Raw genomic sequence first — 18,235 nt, 5'->3', positions numbered from 1 at the left:
AGGGGGTGCCAGGTGCGGAGTTCATGACACGACCTTTCCACGTGCTTCCCTGGAAAGAATGTGCCTTCCCTTTCTCTCCCTACCAGAAATCTCAGGTATTTTCTGCCAAGAGTCTAGGGGAAAAGCGAATTGGAAATAGTAAGGCCAGGTGAGGAAGTGGGAAATGGGGGGAAGAGAGGAAGATTCCAGGCCACTGACCTTGGAGAGAGTTGGCAATGCAAAATCCAGAGACCTGCACTCCAGCCCCAGCTGTGACCCGCACTCAGGCCTCAGTGTCTGTTAAGTGCAGTCGTCCTGTATGATCACCTCAAAACTGAATTAAGTGCTGTGCACAGAGTGCGTGCCCATCCTCAGGAGCGTGGGCTGGACACCACTCCACGGGAGGGACCCTGGCCCAGATGACGGCTAAGCCCCTCCCTGGCTCTAAGGCTCCAAGACTTTCATTTCTCAGGCTCTCAGTTACCATCCACAGGGCTTCCTGTTAACAAGATCCAGTAATCTTTAAATATTTGTTCACTTTAATTTCTCGGTTCCCAAACACATTAAACTCTGCTTGCCTCCCACCCCTCCCTACTCCGGCGGATGGCCTCAAAGAGCTTGTCTGTGTAGACAGAATGGGAAAGTCTTTTCAGATTACACCTTCCAACACTGCCCATTCATCCCAGGCGCCAGCACCCCTACCCTCTCCCTGGCTCCCATAACCTGCTGCCCCTCCCCCACCTCCCCAGATTCCATTGGCCTACTCCCACACGGAGGAAAAATTCTCAACTCATCCCTTAGGTTGCCACAGCAAACCCCCACCTAATCCTCCCCCCAACATTATGCAAACCTCCCCTTGTCCCCCAGGAGGCCATAAAAATCACACTGCCCTTGCAGAGGCAGTGGCTTCTTAAATTTGGGGGGTCTCTCCATGAGGACAGTACTACAAATGAAACATTGGCCATGACCTTTAAGAGACAAGGGTTCTCTGGGAAACCTGGGTGGCAGGGGAGGGAAAGTGAGGTGTAGAGGAGGGGACAGCCTGTGGACAGAAACAGAGCCCGTTTTATCCACCTACCCCTCGGTTCACAACCCAAGAGCACGCCCGCCCGTCCCTTACAGGGTCAGAGTGTCCTCTCATCCCAAACAAGGACGGCAAGAGTGGTGGCACTTCACAGGCCATCAAAATCACAATCAGTCATTTAGAGCCTGTTCAACGATGGGCTTCCTCTCAAACCCACCGCCCCACCAGGCTAGCAGAGTTTTCCCTCAGAATAAAAAACACACAGTTGAAAGGCTGTGAACAATGCTTATCAAGGATTTAGAAGGGCAATGAGATAAGGCCAAAACACTTTGAACTCCAGCCTAGAGACAGTCAAGGCTGACAAGCACGATTTACTGCTGCACCTCCCGGCCACTGACCTGAGGGGCTCCCCGCTGCTCAGTCCCTCCTGGAATCCGGATTCAGCCAGTCATTGTCTTTCCCCACCCCTCACTCCCTGTCTGGGTCACCTCTCCTCCAAGCCACTTCTTCCACTCACGCCCCTTCCCTCCCCTCACACTTCAACTATCCATAATGAGAGATGGAAAAAAAAATGCTTAAGCTACATTACAGACACTTTAAAATAAAGGTTTATGACACATTTCTTCCTAGAATCACAATTTTTACAGCCAACAGGCTTCTCTCAGGAGCCAGAGAAAGGCTTCTTTCCCTTCCAGAAAGCCCATAATGCCACACAGGGTTAGGGAGAACCCCAGTCTGGACATAACCCCACTCAAGCCCCCCTCAAAACGTACCCTGTGCATCCAAGCATGGAGCCGAGCAGCGTGCAGAGTTCGCTGGGCTTCTGTGAACACCAGCAGGCCTGCCCCCCAGGGAACTCACAGCCTTGTCAGTCCACACCCCTCTGCTCACCCTGCCCCACCACCCCCAATATAAGAGCATAGCTCTCTGGGGCCCGGGAAGACGCAGGTCATCTTCCAGGCCCAGGCATTTCACACCGCACTCTGAGGCTTCCATCCTGGTGTTTGCTTGTCTGGACCAAATGCCTATTGTTTTAGGTTCCTAAGATGAAAATGTCTCATCTGTTTTATAAACAATCAAGTGCTACTTAGGGTTATATTATAACCCATGATATCTGGAAGATCAAAACTTCCAAACTGTTTATCCTCAACAAAAGCCTTCTTTCTGGGCTTACTTTGTGGTGATGGTGGTGGTGGTGGTCCCTGCTCCAGGACCCCCAAGGAGAGAGCAGGCCAAAGCTAGGTTCCAGACCCAAAGGACTTGCCGCTGCAGGGTGTCCCCCCACCCCGCCCCGGGCTTTCCCGATGCTGGGAACAAGCTCTTCCCACACCCGTCAATGGATACAACTGGTAAAGGGAGGCTTTGGTGACAGTGGGTGGAGAGAGCCTCTTCCCAAAAAAACGTCGTTGCATCTTTAACAAATGAAGCTGGCTGGGGTGAAGGGGTGGGAGGTATTGTTCTCAGGCAAAATCTTCAGGGCTGAATAAATGGGGCCCCTGGGTAAACCCCTAAGCCTGGATGAGCCTCCACTTGAGAAGATAAACCTCCGCCCCACCCAGCCTCACATTTCCAAAGGGGCCCCTGCACAAAAGCAGCCACCTAGAACCTCTGATTTGAAAGGGGCTTAGAGATCCCTGATCTGACTCTCCAACCGGAGAAGCCTTCCCCCACAACCCCCACAAAGGTGACTTCTGCCTAAACAACCAAGACGGCTAGGAAGCCTGCCTGCCTACTGTGCTGTGCTGACTGTGCAACTTCCTTAGCAAACAAAAGAATTCAAAATCAATCTCAGTGAGAAACGCCAGGTCCTAAGAACCCTCAAGCAGGCGGTGCAGCCCTCCCCTGCGCGTGCTGTCTGCCAGGGATGACTCGCAGCAACAAATCCAGGGAATCATCCTTACTTACTGGATGGCAGGAAAAGCCCCTTCCCTAAGTTTCTCCCTAGCCCCAACTTAAAAAAAAAAAAAACACAAAAAACAACAACATTCACTTTGGAAGGCAAAAGTAGCAACAGTAAAGAGAGAAGGGAAGGAAGCATCTTGGCTGTGAGTCTCAGAGAGCATTTGCTGAAAACAAGATATTGTCCCTTTAAGCATATAAAAACAAGGCCCTTGAGCACGCAGTTCTCACTCTGGTACACAATTATGGGTGCTTTCAGCTGTCTAGCACTACTTCAAGTGCGCTCTTAAACCAGACTGTCAATGGCATGTTGAAAGCTATTTTGCTGGCTGCTATCATTAATAGCAAAGTGGAGAGCTGGGCTGATGAGAATTAAATATGGGGGAGGGGCAGGTCACAACCAGTCATTACGGAATTATCAATATGAGAAAGGAGACAATACCACATTAGGATATAAAGTTCAAACCAGCATATTCTGGTGGGGACGGAGACAGGGGAGGTGAGGCGGCAGAAGCACACAGTGTCCCCCACCCCCACCCCAGGCAGGTGGACTCAGGCCAGCGCTGGAGAGCCATATGGGGAGGCAGGAGCCACAGAGTCGGGAGTGTGAGAGCGGAGAGGCCTCAGAGATCACCGCTGCAAAATGTCACCACCTCGCCTCACTCCCTCCACACTACTCCTAAGACTTGTGGACTTGTGGCTTCCGGAGTACATTGCCTGCCTTTCCATGGAGTTGTTGCCACCCCTGGAGGAATCTCTGATGCTGCTGCAGCCTGTAAGCCCCTGCCCTCCCTCTGACACGTGGCTTAAGCAACAGCCCTCAGGGGCAGCCTTCTACCAGACTCCCCTCGCCCAGGAAGAATAAGCTGTTCTGTCCCCAGTGCTCCTCCTGTGTCACTCGGCCATGTTAGCACTTACCTCACTGCATTGCAATGACTTATTTAGATGCCCAGCTCCCCAGTAGAGGGAAGGGTGTCTCTTTCACCAGCGTCAGCCCACACCCGGCACATCCCGGGCCCCTAATCACCATTTCGGGAATGAAGCCAACCCCCTCATTTGACTGATGAAGAAACTGAATGCTGAGCAGTAGGAGGAAGCCTGCAGAGCCAGCAGCCAGCCCACAATTAAAACCTCCACTTCCTACTCACAGGGCACAGGCAATCAGAATTCTACCCTGGGTAAAGAAAAACAAACACTGTTTACTGAGCAACTACTATGTACTAAGTGCACATAAGACATCTCAGCAGAGGGCCTTCCTCCATTACCACAAAAATGAGACAATGAAGTGGGGGAAAGGACATCACCATTGCCATATCACAGGGGACACCCCACTGAGATTTGGCCTGGATCACCTTTTTGTTCCTGGTGTCCCAGGATTTTGTACAGCAGATGGGATAAGAAAACATTTCCCTATGCAGGAACAAAAAAACGGAGATGAACTCTGACACAGAATAGACCCTTCTATATGATATGAGGTGAGGAGGAAGGGATCCAGAGAGAGAGAGCTCTACGCAATCTGGAGCCTCCTCGTCCAGACGGTCCATGCAAAGAGTCTTAAATTAGGAGCCAGGTTCCCTCCCAGTATAGTTTCCTTAATGGGCAAAGTGAGGACAAGGGAGCATCTGCCCATCTCCCAGGTCATTTAGTGATCAAACACGTGAGAAGAAAAAGACCCAGAGAAGCACCACACCCCCACTCCGTACAACGCCATCAGCAACAACGGGGGCTAGAGAAGGCTGGAAGTCTTGAAGGGTGGGGGCAGACTTCCTCTGAGGGGACAGGACAAAGTGAAGACAGCGCTGAGCTCAGCAGAGCCCAAAGCCAAGTGAGGTGGGGACCCAGGACAGTGACAGGAGCTGTGTGACTAGAGGGGACTGTTCCAGGTAGGAGTGGCAAGGCAGGAAAAGTCAGATGGAAACCACGGTGCAGAGGGCTTCTTAGATGCCAGCACTGTGACCAGAAATGATACTGGGATCTCTTCTTAGTTCAACAAAGGTGCCACACAAACAGGTGTCCCCGTCAACTTTGAGAGTGGTCACCTTCTCTCCACCAAGGCAGACCACTCCTGGGCAGGTCTTGGTAACTTTGCCACCTGCTAGCTCCCTCTGGCCACCCACACCTTCGCAATGGTCACAGAACTTCAAGCTGTCATACATAGAGATCTTCTAGCCCAAGCCCCTCATGACTTACGGGAGATGACACAGAGAGGGGCAGTGACTAGTGGAGGTTTCCCATCTCTCCCTCAGCCCTGTGTTCAGGGCCACCCCCATGGGTTTCTGTATCCTCAAGTAAAAAGTCCACAGGCTTGACCACTATACCTCCCTCATGAACCTTTTCTGGGACCTTTTCTACTTACACATCCCATGTATTATCCGCACCTCACATCACTAATTGTGCAAGCAGCTAGCAATTCAGAAGAGGACCACAGACAAGAGGGTTCAGCTGATATGGTTGGTTATACAACCCAAAGTGGGGTACTTTGGACTTTGGTGTAGCCAGGTTTGTAGCCTCAGGCTCTTGAGATAACAGCACAAAAAGAAGCAATTGTAATTAAAGGCACAGAGTGCTATTAGTTAGTTCACAGAGTGCTATTAGTTAGTTCACGGGGACTCTTCCTGTCCTGAGTCTGGCCGAAGAGACCTGGGGTCAGGAGGAAAGGCTGCGGTGGCAGTTCTGCTGCTAACAAGGGACTGGAAGATTCTGGACGCATCGACTCCCGGCTGGGCCTCAGCTTCCTCATCTGTGTCTTAAAGGTCTGGGTGAGAAGCCACAGGGCTTTCCCAGCTCCGGCACAGCAAAAGGAAATTAGAGGAAGAGTCACTCAGTTTCTAGAAGAAGGTGACCTTACAGTGCTGGCATGAGGTTTCCCCCAAATCAAAGCCCTCAAGTCCTCTTTCAAACCCTCAGCACTCACGGGCAGAGGACGCAGAGCGGCCTGATGACGCGTTTGTTTCTAAGTGGCTTTGTGATTTGTGGCTGACACTGCAAAGCCTGCGCAGGAACAAGATGGGAACTGATGAGCTGGTGAGCTATCCTCGCCTCCCCGGCCTCGCTGAATCACCCTTGACATCCTGCCTGGAAGCAAGGGCTTAGAGGAGGTGAGTGACCTCTTCAAGTCTTTAGGCCAGGCCTGTGATTCTGTAATCTTCACTTTACCATAATTAGGGACGGAGGCAGAGGAGTGGGAGGAGAAAGCATTTATTACTTCTCTGGGGTTTGACAGCTTGGAAAAAGAACAAGAGGCAGACAGAGACACAGCCAGGAGAGGAGCCAGCCACAATGAATTTAACCTCTCAGTAAAATAAAAATGGGCTGGATGCACCTTATCAGCTGCCCTCTGTCAATACAGGGCCCATTTGACAGAACCTGTGGTTCCCAACTAATAGGCATTTCCCATGGTGGTGGTGGTAAGAGGATGTGCGTGCGAGAAAGCAGACTAAGGACCGCCACACTTCCCAAGGTGCTAACTCTGGAGATCATCTATTATATAAAAAGTACAGACAGTCCTTACCCCCCGCCCTGAGCTGAAAGATGAAGAATCCAGCCTGTTTGTTCCAGGCAGATGTAATCACACGAACAGTCAAGTCTAGAGGGCAGGACACTGCATGAATAATTCAAGCACTCCAGTCACTTGATTGTGTGTGCAGATAAAACACCAGTCAACCGCTAAACAGGTCAGCTGATAAACTTGTTTGCTCAGGCCTAACCACCATCCGCCAAATGCACCCAAACCCCACACTACAATTAGTGGCCCGGTTTTCTTCTGCAGCAGAAAGCTCACAAGCCCAGGGAGTGGCCGGTCCCATTAGGTCAGGGTTGCACTTCTCAGCAGAGGTTTCTTCACCTCCTCGTCTCTTTGTTCCTACACAGCCACAGGGTGATTTCACCCAACTCAGAGATTGCCATAAGCCCTGCAAAGGCACAGCATTCAGAACACACACATCCGTGATGGGAAGCAGATGGGAACTGAGGCTGGAAGGCAAAGGTGAGGCGAGAAGGGTGAAGCACCAGGCTGGGAATCTAGAGGCACAGATCTGAGTCCCAGCTCTGCCCACTTGGCGTCCCTGAAGCCTCCTTTCCTGGCCTATAAAAGGGGACAGAGAATCCATCTATCTGCCTCTGGCAGCTGACAGGATTAAATGAGCCGATGCAGCCAAACCTCAGGCATTCTCCCCCTAAGAACCCTGCTTGGGGAATGGCCAGAAGCCCCAGATGCACACAGCTGCTCTTTATGAAAACCCCACCACCAAATGCGTTAAGGTGGTTAACTCTTCCCGAGTTCAGTGTCCTCAGGACCCTGGGAACAGCTGTGCTCCACCAGCCAAGATGGATTTCCTCTGCCAAAGAACCATTCACTCCCAGACACAGGGAGGAACACCTCAACATGCAACAACATATTACACCTTAATTATGAAGCTCTTAGAATAACTGCTGCTATAAATTTTAAACCTGGGTACAATTACTCTCTTTAAACACACCCAAGATATTAAGCGCTGATGGGGGTGGGAGGGGGAAGAGGTGGAAAAAGGGAGGATATGGCACCTTGCATAACACCCCAAAGGTACACGAACACCTGGGACCCCAGTTCCACTTCAAGCAATCTTACCGCACCAGCCAGAACTGGTTAGTTCCACCTCAGGTTGGGCTGAACCATTCTGCCCAGAAGAAACACCTTTACATACAACGTGGTATCTGTTTATGATTTCTGTGTGCCTTCCTAAAGAGCTAATCCCTCAGGAAGCCACAAACTGGCTTCCCACGTTGCTCAGTAAACTCAGGCCCCTTTCTGGCTGCCCTTCACCCAACACTGGGGCTCCCTCCAGGAGGAGAAAGGAAACTACAGATTGACAAGGCTCTACACAAGCCACTGGAGCGGGCAGGAATCTCTGAGCATTCCAGAGGTCACCTGCCCTTCTCACCTGCCCCGGGTCCTGCCCCCTGAAACAGCAAAATTGAAACCTTGTAAACGACTGTTAATTTATAGCAGAAAATCCATTCAAGTCACGGTCACCAAAGACTAGCATGAGTCAACAGCCTTCTGAGATTTCAAGAACAGCAATTGTTAAAAAGAACAACAGGCCTGTGCCATTTATACGTGCCAACACTAATCGCTGGCCAAGCCAAATTATAGGCAGCCTCTCCTTGGAGCACAAATACACAAACAGGCCTCTTCTAAGCCCAGCCTAGCACCAGGGACTACTTACTGATATGCACCCAGATAAAGGGTGTTTGTATTTGCTCAGTTGGAGGTATACTGTTATTAGAAGAGTGACAATAAGAGGTAGTTTACATATCCATCAAGCAGCACCACACTAGCTAAACTGGTTTGACTTCAGGATTTCAAAGGTGAGCTCAACTCCCAGCCATCTCAAAAGTCCTGGCCAGGCTGCCCCTGGGCAAGTTACTTCACCTCTCCTCTTCACCTTCCTTCTCTGTAAAATGGGAAGGAGGTTGCCTTCAATTAAGAAGAGATGAGAAAGCTCCCTCATAAACGCAGGGCATTAGGGTTTTATTTCATTCCAGTTATATTTTTAAGCAGTTAGTGACTTGTTCCATTTGAGTTTTGACAGCTCAGCTTAGCTTTTAAGACTCTTGAAGTTTAATCTTATCAAGGCAGAAAGAACATCACATTTTTGCTCATGCAGGCAAGCAAGCAAGCAAGCAAGCAAGCAAACACACACACACACACACACACACACCCTCTCCTGCATTTCCTCTTGAGAATTTTACATTAAAACAGATAAAAGCAGCCAGCCACTTCTGGGTTTCAGGAGTTCTAAAGAAGATCCTGAAAGTACAACTTTCCCATTGCTCCTTTATCCTCGCCAAAATCTGAGACAAGGACAAATTTCACAAGCTTGAAAGCTCAATGTTCAAGAAATCAGCAAAGCCTCAGACCCCGTATTTCAAGGACTGGATCCATTCACTCTTCAAGGAGAAGTAGGAGGCAGAGAAAAACTAGGCTCGTTTTCAAACAGAAGGGGCCATGACAAACCATGCACTATATAACTTTTTAAAAATTGTATATAGATATTTTAAAGGAGAAAAGTACTTACCTGCTTGTGCATTTCAATGTTCAAGCCATAGGACATCTCATAGTACTAAAAGTGAAAACAACTGCTATTAACAGACAAACACAGAAATCTCTTCATTTTCCTAAATCAGCTTTTGGGAAGGTTTTGGTCAAATTGTACTTTCAGGATACATTTGCTAAAGTACTTTAAATCAAACCCCAAAGCCAGTACTAGAATAGTTTAAGGGCTGAACACCAGTGAGGGTTGTTCTCGACAGAACATTATACATCCAGTAGCCAGAGAAGCTGGGCCCTCCCTCCCTCCCACAAGCACCGCATGTGCCATATATCCTGTTTATACAAGGTTCAGGTTCAACAGGGAATCGTGTGTACACTGGGACCCTCTTGTCCTCTGAGAGTTATTTAGCAATGTGTCGAAGGCCTCTTATGTGGAAAGCAGTGCAGGGAGTCGCTTAAGTGCCTTCCATGCCCTTTCACAGAGGAATGATGTAAACTGGCTGGAACAGACACTGGGAAAAAGGGAGAATGGCCATCTACTGCCCCGGGGGCTGATAAGATTCTCAGTTGGGAAATCCCTAAGAAGGCAGTGGAGGCTCTTCCTCCACTCTCAGAAATGTCTGGGGAAGGAAGGAGGTAGCCGGGAGGGCTTATGGCCCACTCTGGCTACATCCCTGGGGTAGCAAAGTTTCCAAACACTCCCAGGAGGGTTCTAAGGGAGATTTTCACCCAACCCTTGATGTCGGCTAACTGAGCCCTGTCCTACTTGCCAAGATAGGGCAACCAGCCCTCTGGGAAACATTCAAAATATGAACTAAAGGGGCACAAAGGTATCGCAGAAGTGCGGGCCTGGGGTTTGGGTTCTCTTTCTGCCCCTCCTTCAACCACCCTCCTCCAGCAGGCCCTGGGGTGGTGGGGGGGGCGGTGGCGGGAATCGACTCCAGCCAGCCTTCCTGCCTGCGTGCCCGCCCGCCAGCCCAGCCCTCACAGCCTCTCACCATCACATAATGGCGTTGCATCTCCGTCTTCTCGTTCGCCAGCTTGTCGTACTCCACTTTGAGGCTGCAAGGCAGGAGCAGCAGGTTCAGGCCTGGGGCATGCCAGGTCTCCCCAAGGCTCCAACCAAAGGCCTCTGAGAGCCACTTACCCACTTCCCTGACACCCCCCAAGGTACCCCATTGCCCCACAGCCTCAGGGCGAAGGGGAGTTAAAACAACTAAAACTTCCCGCGGCGGACTGAGGAGACTGATGCCGGCCACAGGGAGGCAAGACCTGACGCTCGCTCTCGATCTCCAGAACCCGGAGCAAGCCCACCCAAGACCCGGACCCACACCCCAGGGACCCGGCAGGCGGCACAGGGAGCCCAGAGACTGCGGGCAGCCAAGGGTTAAGGCGCCGCGCCTGGAAAGGGGAAACAAAAGGCGGAGGCCCGTCTGCCCCGCCGCCCCGAGGTCGCGAGCCCCCACCGTCTCCGTGGGGGTTGGCAGAAGCCAGGTGGAGACGCCCCCTCCTCACCAGCCCCGAGGCGGCCCCCAGCGGCCTTACCTGTGATATTGAGCTTGCAAGAACTGGAATTCGTCTTTGATCCTGTCACAAGACTCAGCCACCGTGAATTTAAATCCCGGCTGCCCGGGTTGATGGGGAGCCTGGAGCCCACGAGAACAAGACAAGGAGGGAGAAGGGAAGAGGGGACTCAGACGGGGCTCCAACCGCCCGCGCCCCTCGGCGGCTGCCCCTAGGTACCCTACCCCCAGTCCCCGCCCCACGGGAGAAGACACCGTCTCAGCCCTCGAGAACCTTCCCAGCAAGTTTCTCATCTCCCGGACGGGGCAGGAGGGGGGCGCCCCAACCCCTCCCTATGGGCTGCAGGGCTCCCATTCCTTTCAGGAAGAGCCCCCCACATTCCCAAGTAAGATGGGGGAGGAGGAGACAAGCGGCTGAGTTGGGAGTCTTAGGAGAGGAAGCAGGGACAGCATGAAAACAAACAGGTCCCTGGGAACACAGGCAGCCCCCAGTGCCACTCGGGTGGAATGAACCTCCTCTCTCAACGGCGCCCCCCGCCCGTCCCCTTTGTGTGAACGCGCGCGCGTGCGCGCACACACACACACACACACACACACACACACAGGAGAAAGGTAGCAACAAGCAAAATGGAGGTGCCAGATAAACTGCCTCGTTTACCCAGCCATGATAGATGCTTAAATAAACCGAATTGCAATTACTCACCGGATGTCTGCCTTGCGGATACATGGCAGGGAGGGGTCGTGATTCTGAGAGCGTGGAAGCGCCGAGAGCCCGGGCCGGGGAGGTGCGGGGGAGAGGGGAACCAAGCCCGAGAGGGGGGCGGCGGGCAAACCGAGAGCTCGCCCCCGGCCCCCCCAGCCCGCTCTCGCAGCGAAATCCCAGAGTCGGGCGCCCACCCCAAACGAAGACAAAGAGCCTCGGAGCGGGCGGCAAAGTCGTCGGCGGGCGCCGAGGCCGGGTGGCGGACGCGGGCTTTGTGAGCCTAGGGCTCGGCGGTCTGCGGCCAGCAGCCTTCCCAGGCTGCGTGGAGCGCGTCAGAACCGGGAGCTGAGCGGACATCGTCTCCTCCCCGGCGGGTACGGCGCGGGGGTCCCGAGGCCAGAGCCTCTTCTGGGGCGAGTGCAGGCCCCCTCCAATCACTCAGGTGGGAGGGGGACGCGCTGGGGCAGCCCCAGCATTCGCGGCGTACGGGTCCAAGCCCAGAGGTGACTGTCGGCTTGAAGAGGAAGAAGGTCGGCTCCGAGGTAGCGGCTAGGGGCCGCAGAAGCTCTGGCGGGTGAGGGCGGGAGCGGGGCTCCTGACGCCCCCCCTCGGAAAGGAGAGCCTGCTGTTCCGTCTGCTACTGCTGCTGCTGCTGCTGCTGCCGCTGCCGCCGCCGCCGCAGTCGCCAGCCTTTCCCAGGGCCGAGGAGGAAACTCCGGCTCAGTGCGTGCAAATCGGCCGACTTGCCATTCTAACTCCAGCGGGCACAGGAAGCCTTCTCAAAGGGGTCCTAGCTGTTCCCAGCTCAAGCGCCGCGTCTCCAACGAGGAGCACTCGACGCCGCCTCCGCCACCTCGGAGCGCTCTGGCAGTAGAAAGAACGCCGGAGGGGAGACGCAGCCCGACACTCGGGAGCTCTACAGCTTCCTTCCCCTCGGCTCTGCTCAGCTCTCCGGTCTGCACCCCGACAAACCCCTCAAACACACACCACACACACACACACACACACACACACACACACACCCCAAAGAGTGCCCCGGACCTGCGGATACCACACACAGACAGACAAGGGGGGACGAGCACGAGGTCTGAACTGCCGCGAGAGCAGTTCCAAATAGGGACTGAAAAGTAACAAAATAATGTGGCAGCTTCACCCGCGCTGGCCAATGAGAACGCAGGGCCCCCACGTGGGGCCACTGGGCTCGGGCTGCGACTGGGCGCCGCCAGGCGCAACGTCACAATGCCCTCTTGTGTCTAAAACTATGCATGAAAAACTAGCAATCAGGCCCTACCCGCTGGTGACTTTCGCATGAGAGTGAAAAACAGCGCTCCTCAGATCAGGAATTAACCGAAAGGCATATAATAAATAGATATATATTATAGTCCTGGGCTGCTAGAGTTTTTTTCCACTTCTTATCCCCCCACGATCTACTAGCAAATAACTATTTGGCGGGAGGAGAAAGAGAGAAGACAGGAATAATAACAAAAGGGGGAAAAAGACAAGCTGTACAATCCTCAAAACCTGTGGCTGGTGTAATGTATCAGTTTATTCTGCAGTGGCGGCAAACGATTCCTCCCTTTAATCTCATTAGGTCTGCAGAGCGGTCCAATTAGATACTATATAAAACAAACAAAATCACTTTGTCACTTTAATGTTTTCACTTCACAAGATTTAGGACGAAGAAAATGGTGGCTCCCAAAGTTGTATCCCACCTTTAAAAATTTGCTCGTAACTGAGGGTGTCCCTTTCTTCTCTCCTTCTCCTCAGCACCCTACTCCCTATAGCCCCCAACTATTCTTTGTTCATTCGTCCTTCTTTTCGAAAAGTCAAATAAATACGTCTTTGATGTGCGACGGATGCCTGCGAAAAAGAAGTCTGGGGAACTCTTGCTCCGAGGGCAGTGCAGAAGGGCGGGCCTGGCCCGCCCGCGGACAACCGGCTCAGTTTTCGCTGTCCCCACTCGGGGCTCTTTCTTGGGGATAAGCGACGCCCTGACCGCAGCTCCTCACTGTGCGCCGAGGCCGGGGGAGAGAAGTAGGGAATGGGGTGACGTACCTGCCCCGCCCGACCAGAGTGCCCCGAGTTCCGACCCGGTTTTCTCAGCCTGTAACGCCAGTATCACAGCATCAGCGGAGGGCCTGTGCAGGGGCCCGCGAGCATGCCTGTGGGAGTATGCCCGTCAACCTCCACGCCCCGGGGGGCACAGATGCTCACCCATCCCGGTGCGCGACTCCAGGACTCCCCGCGAGGTCTTAGAGACCTCAACAGACCACTCAACTCCCGGCCAGTTTGCCTGCAAACGGATAACCTAGCTTTCAAGGGCTCAGGGTTACGTCAGGGCGGACCGGCCATGGGGAAGTAACTCCCAAACAGCTCCGAGGCCGAAGTGGTCGCACCTTTGACCCCAGGGGCGTCCTCCGCGTGGGCGGGCCCGGGCGGTCCCCGGGTCTCCCTCCTGCATCTCCACCAACCCGCACGTCCCCCTGGTCGGTGGCTGCCGCCCCCGCCCCAGGATCTATACTTTCCCCTCATTAGAAGCCGAGTTCGCTTATGCATCTTAATGAGGAGCTGCTACTGAGCTTGTGCTCGGAGGCCGGCGCGTAGGGAGTTACACGTGAGCGCCTGCCTCGGAGCTGAACTTCTCCACGCCCGCTCTGGCCGCCCTCCCCAGCAGCGCTCCTCTCTTCATTTATTTATTTTCCTAAATAAAAAACATAAATCGTGTGCGGCGCGCACCGAAGGGAAGGGTGGGGAGAAACACAGCTCGACAGATGCAAGAATCTGGCCCGCAGCATTCATTAGACACAAAATGGCTCCTCTTTGGAGCTTCCTTTTTCCCCTCCCCCTTTTTCTGCCCTCCCCCTTACGTCACGGGTGGGCGCTCCCGCTTCCTACCAGCCCCCCCTCTTTCTCCCTTCTGCTCCCACGTGGGGGGCCGCCAGCCCCGCCCCCAAGCCAGGCTCGAAAGACCAATCAGAGGCCGCTGAGGGGAATGTCAATTACTGATTGGTGGAGCTACTAGGAGCTGTCAGTCCGCGCCAGAGCTGTCAGTCAAAACCACGAGGGGTGGGGGAGCGCTGACAAACGCGGAGGCTTCTGAGCCTCCCGCTTGCAAATAGTGCTTGGAATGGCTGCTTAATTAGCTTTGAATGGCTTTTCCTTCCAGCTCAAACAATCTGTCACTACCATGTGGTATAAAGGAGCCATGCATAAAAAAGTAAGCAGAGGCCTAAATATCAATTTGATTTTGTGTATCAAAGGAATATTTTATTTTTCTCCCTAGTAATGAAAACGTATCAATTTAAATAATAAAAGGTAAAAAACACACACACACAAACCAAAAAAAAAAAAAAAAAAAAAAAGAGAGCGAGAGAGAGAGAGAAAGGAAAAAACACCCAAACTCCACGGTTCCCCGACTCCTGCGCACGCCTGAAACAGGTAATTTCTACGGCCAGTGTGCAAGAAGGAAGCCTGAAGATCGCCTCCGCTCTTAAACTTGCATTAAGTGTTTTGTTGTCCAGAAGCCTAGAAAGAGTGGGTGGGGGAGAGGGGTGGCCTGTAAAAAAGGAGTGGGGGATGGGAGGAGGAGAACTTTAAAGCGATTTCTTTGAAGCCGCTAAATCAAAGTAGAAGGTGTTTAAGACCCCATAACTGGGGATCCCACAGCAGGTCTCGATTTGGGAGCCTAGAGCAGAGGGGGGTGAGCGGGTATACGTCTCGCCCGGATTTATTAAACACAATGCCTTCAAGATGCCGGGACTCGGCGCTTCGTCAGGCCTCTCAGTCCTCGGTCTCACTCTGGACTGGCTCAGACGGCGCACGCTCACAGTTGGCCTACGAGCTCCGGCCCGCAGGTCAGGTCTACGCGGACTGTGGACAGAAAACGACGGCAGCTTTGCCTTCCTGTCCCGACGTCCTTAATACTGGGGACCCCAAGATCCAGGGCGCTTCTGCAGGACAGACTCCTATAGAGTTCACCTGTGAACCTCAGCGCCAGCGCTGGGTCGGGCCCCTGAGGAGCCGGTGGCAGCTTGTGAGGGACTTGGCCTGGCAGTTGGGAATGAGAACTGCGCTGGAGCGCTTAAATGTACAAGCCAGGTAACTGTTACCCAGGAGAGAACTCTCTCCTCACCTTTCTCCCTACCTGGTAGCGCCAATTTTAACAGAGTGGGGGGCGGGGGGGAGCCGAGAAAACTCAGTAATTTGCCCCAAGCTGGGCAGAAATGTCAGCATTCGAATCCAGAGCAGCCGACTCCGGAGGCAACCTCAGCTCCCACTTTGCTTGCTGGAGCTGGATCCGTGCGAAGATTTACTGAAGGAAAGGCATGAGTTCATATTTGTTCACTCATTCATCCACTACCAGCTCTTTTTGTAGGGTCACAGGCCCAGCTGCCCGCAGCTGGCTCCCAGTCACTCCGCATCCAGAGTCAATTCCAGCTCTCGAGCTCTGCCTGAGCCGGAACAGCAGGAGGAGGAGCGAGGAGGTAACTAACTAGGCCAGCACCCCTTTAAGCTTACCACGCCGCTCTACCCCCACTCCCATGCCACCCCCACAAATCAAGAAAAACAAGGAGAAAAATAAATTTCTTTTATGCTCGAGAAAGAGAAAATAAAAAACATGTATACAACACACTGTCTAAAGCGCTTGACAATTATTTTTGAAGGAGGGGAGTGGGAGAGAAAGAGTTCAAACGTCTCTGTCTCCAGTTCTAATTGGAAACGTTTCAACTGTTTATGTTACAGAAGTGTCAGGGTCATTTGCTACCGGAGAGCTGACTTTTCATTGGCTGCTTAATTGAGTACCTCGGAGTTTCACCCCACGTGGGAGAGGAATTCCTGGCACAATAAAAAAGAAGAGAAAAAAGTCATCTGGGTGAGACAGAAAGTCTGGCCTGGATTTCCAGAATGAAGACTTCCAGCACCTTTTGGGGTGCAGGGTCAATTGGTGGGCAGCTGCTTGCTAGCTCCAAGAGCTGCTCCTCTGATTCTGTAAAAATCATTGTCAAACAGTTTAGATAGACGTTAATAAATGTTTTCTTCCTTTCTTGGGAATTGAAGGATCTGGCTCAGGTCAGTCACCAGGCTGTGGCCTCCTGTTTGAGGAACTGATCCCAGTGCCTTGGGAGGGGTTGCCATCCCTTCCCTTACAGCCTCTTCTAGCTTTGGTTTTTGGGAGGTCTCTGGTAGGGACTTGCCCAAAGAGAGGGTAAATCTCCCTTGACCACCCCCCTTTTTTGACTCTGTAACACTCCTGTGATTGTTGGCTGTTGACTCCATTGCTAGGACAGTTACTATTCCCCCACTGTCACTCCCACTACCCACCAGTCATACTATGCCTTCCTCCACAAGCAAGCACCTCACCGTACAGTGAGAGGAAAGGGAATTTCTATTTATTTAACCAACTCTTATATAGTGCTTACTCTGTGCCAGACACTGTTCTAAGCACTCAACAGATGTTAACACACTGAATCCTCTCACAGCGAATGAAGTGGCTGCTATCAGTATCATCCCTGTTTTGTAGAAGGGGCATTGACATGCGGTGGTACAATGACTTGCCCAGGGTCACTTCAGTGGCTTATGGAATTGAACCCAGGCAATTCAGCTCTAGAATATTCACCACCACTCCCCACTGTCTCTACAACTTGGCTTTCCTGAAAATGCAGATCAGGTTTTCAAGGCAGACCATAGGATGCTGGAGGGCCCCAGGAAATCCCACAGGGAGCCACTATAGATCTCCCCCTGAAGCCACCTCATTTCAAGGAAGGCCGCTGAGCTCTGAAAAGTCACAGGACCTCCCAGGGTTCCCCAACCTTGCTTCCAATTTTCTGGCTGGTCTAAACTATGCAATCTTGGGGGACTTATTTAATCTTGCTAAACCTCTATTTCCTCATCTGTAAGTGGACATAACAATCCAGTTGGCCTCAGAGGATAGTTCTGAGGATCGATGAAGATCATGCATGTGATGAAGTTAGTGGAGAACCTGGCACATTAGGTGATTAAGAACAGTTAATGGCTATGATGACGATGTGGAACAAGTGAGTGATTCAACTCCTCATACATTTTCTGGATGCTTGCAGAGAGAGGAAGGTCTAAAGTCCCAGCCCTTGTGGGGAATAAACCAAGCAGAAGCCCCAAACTTCTTCTACACATTTGTGAACACCCAGATCCCCCTCCCCACACACACACACCTTACCCACCCCATCCAGCTGAGTTCATCAGGCCTTCCCCTCTCTTCTGGAATTCCCAGTTTTTATCATGGTCCTCAGATGACCTGGGCAATCCCTGCTACCCAAGGACTCTTGACGTGTGTGGGGAGTGGTGAGGAAAGAATGAGGGGACAACAGCCTTGTGGAAATGGAGGTGTAGGAATGAGGCAGAGGTAGAGAAATCGGAAGACTTGGACAGCAGTGGAGCCCATAGCACCTCTGAGAAGAGACTGCAACAACGAAGTATATGAGTATAAAGCAGTCTGGCCCTGAGGGAGAACAGGAGTCAGGAAGGAGGTTTCCCAGAGGATTTCCTGGAAGGGCAGAACTTGAGCTCTGCCCAGAAGGATGGACAGAAGTTGCAGTGGGCAGTGGAGCCAGGATGAGCAAAACTTCTCTTGGAAACACTTTCCTCCCCCTCAGCCTGCCTCCTTGGATTCTGTCTGTATTTTGCCATCTGACAAGGCATCTTTGCTCCCTGAGAAAGGAAGCTAAGAGCTTGCTTCCCTCATTCCCACTTCCATTTCAGGGCTGCGATGAAATCTGTCTCTGAAGACTCCTAACGTTAGAAGAGAGGAATCCACTCAGCAGTGTCGTGTGGCAGCTCCAGCATGTGCGTCAGGAGGCCCGAGGACCTTCTCTCTCAGGTTCTTGGTGTCTGTATCTGCAAAATGGGAATAGTGGCACTTGACTGTTTACCTGGTAGCACTTCACACAAAGCCCACTCTATGTAAGACCAATTGGTAGGTACCAAAATCTAAGTGAAGCCCTTGTCTTTGGGACATATACAAGGCCAGACAGCTCCTGATTCCAGCCTGTGTGTAGGCCCTGAAGAGCTAAACAGAGTCTACGCAGGGAAGCAGATAGGGT

General features: G+C 52.4%; 1 protein-coding gene across 12 annotated transcripts in view; it reads right to left on the bottom strand.

Annotated features, from left to right (window-relative positions):
- Positions 1 to 12,287, bottom strand: part of TLE3 (TLE family member 3, transcriptional corepressor) — a 44,035-nt gene extending 31,748 nt beyond the window's left edge. For 6 of the 12 annotated variants that reach the window (XM_036028627.1, XM_028505449.2, XM_036028641.1 and 3 more), the window contains exons 1-4: positions 11,160 to 12,287; positions 10,479 to 10,579; positions 9,932 to 9,995; positions 8,959 to 9,003 (exon numbers count right to left, since the gene is read on the bottom strand). In XM_036028627.1, coding sequence (XP_035884520.1) covers positions 8,959 to 9,003; positions 9,932 to 9,995; positions 10,479 to 10,579; positions 11,160 to 11,516 — 567 coding nt within the window. In that variant the 5' untranslated portion in view covers positions 11,517 to 12,287. The remainder of the gene's footprint in view (positions 1 to 8,958; positions 9,004 to 9,931; positions 9,996 to 10,478; positions 10,580 to 11,159) is intronic. The other 6 variants (XM_036028636.1, XM_028505453.2, XM_028505454.2 and 3 more) reach the window with 1 other exon arrangement.
- Positions 12,288 to 18,235: the final 5,948 nt, after the last annotated feature.

Source organism: Phyllostomus discolor, chromosome 1, assembly GCF_004126475.2.
Source record: "Phyllostomus discolor isolate MPI-MPIP mPhyDis1 chromosome 1, mPhyDis1.pri.v3, whole genome shotgun sequence".
In the NCBI taxonomy this organism is placed as follows: domain Eukaryota; kingdom Metazoa; phylum Chordata; class Mammalia; order Chiroptera; family Phyllostomidae; genus Phyllostomus; species Phyllostomus discolor.
This window is presented reverse-complemented; position numbering and strand designations above follow the sequence as displayed.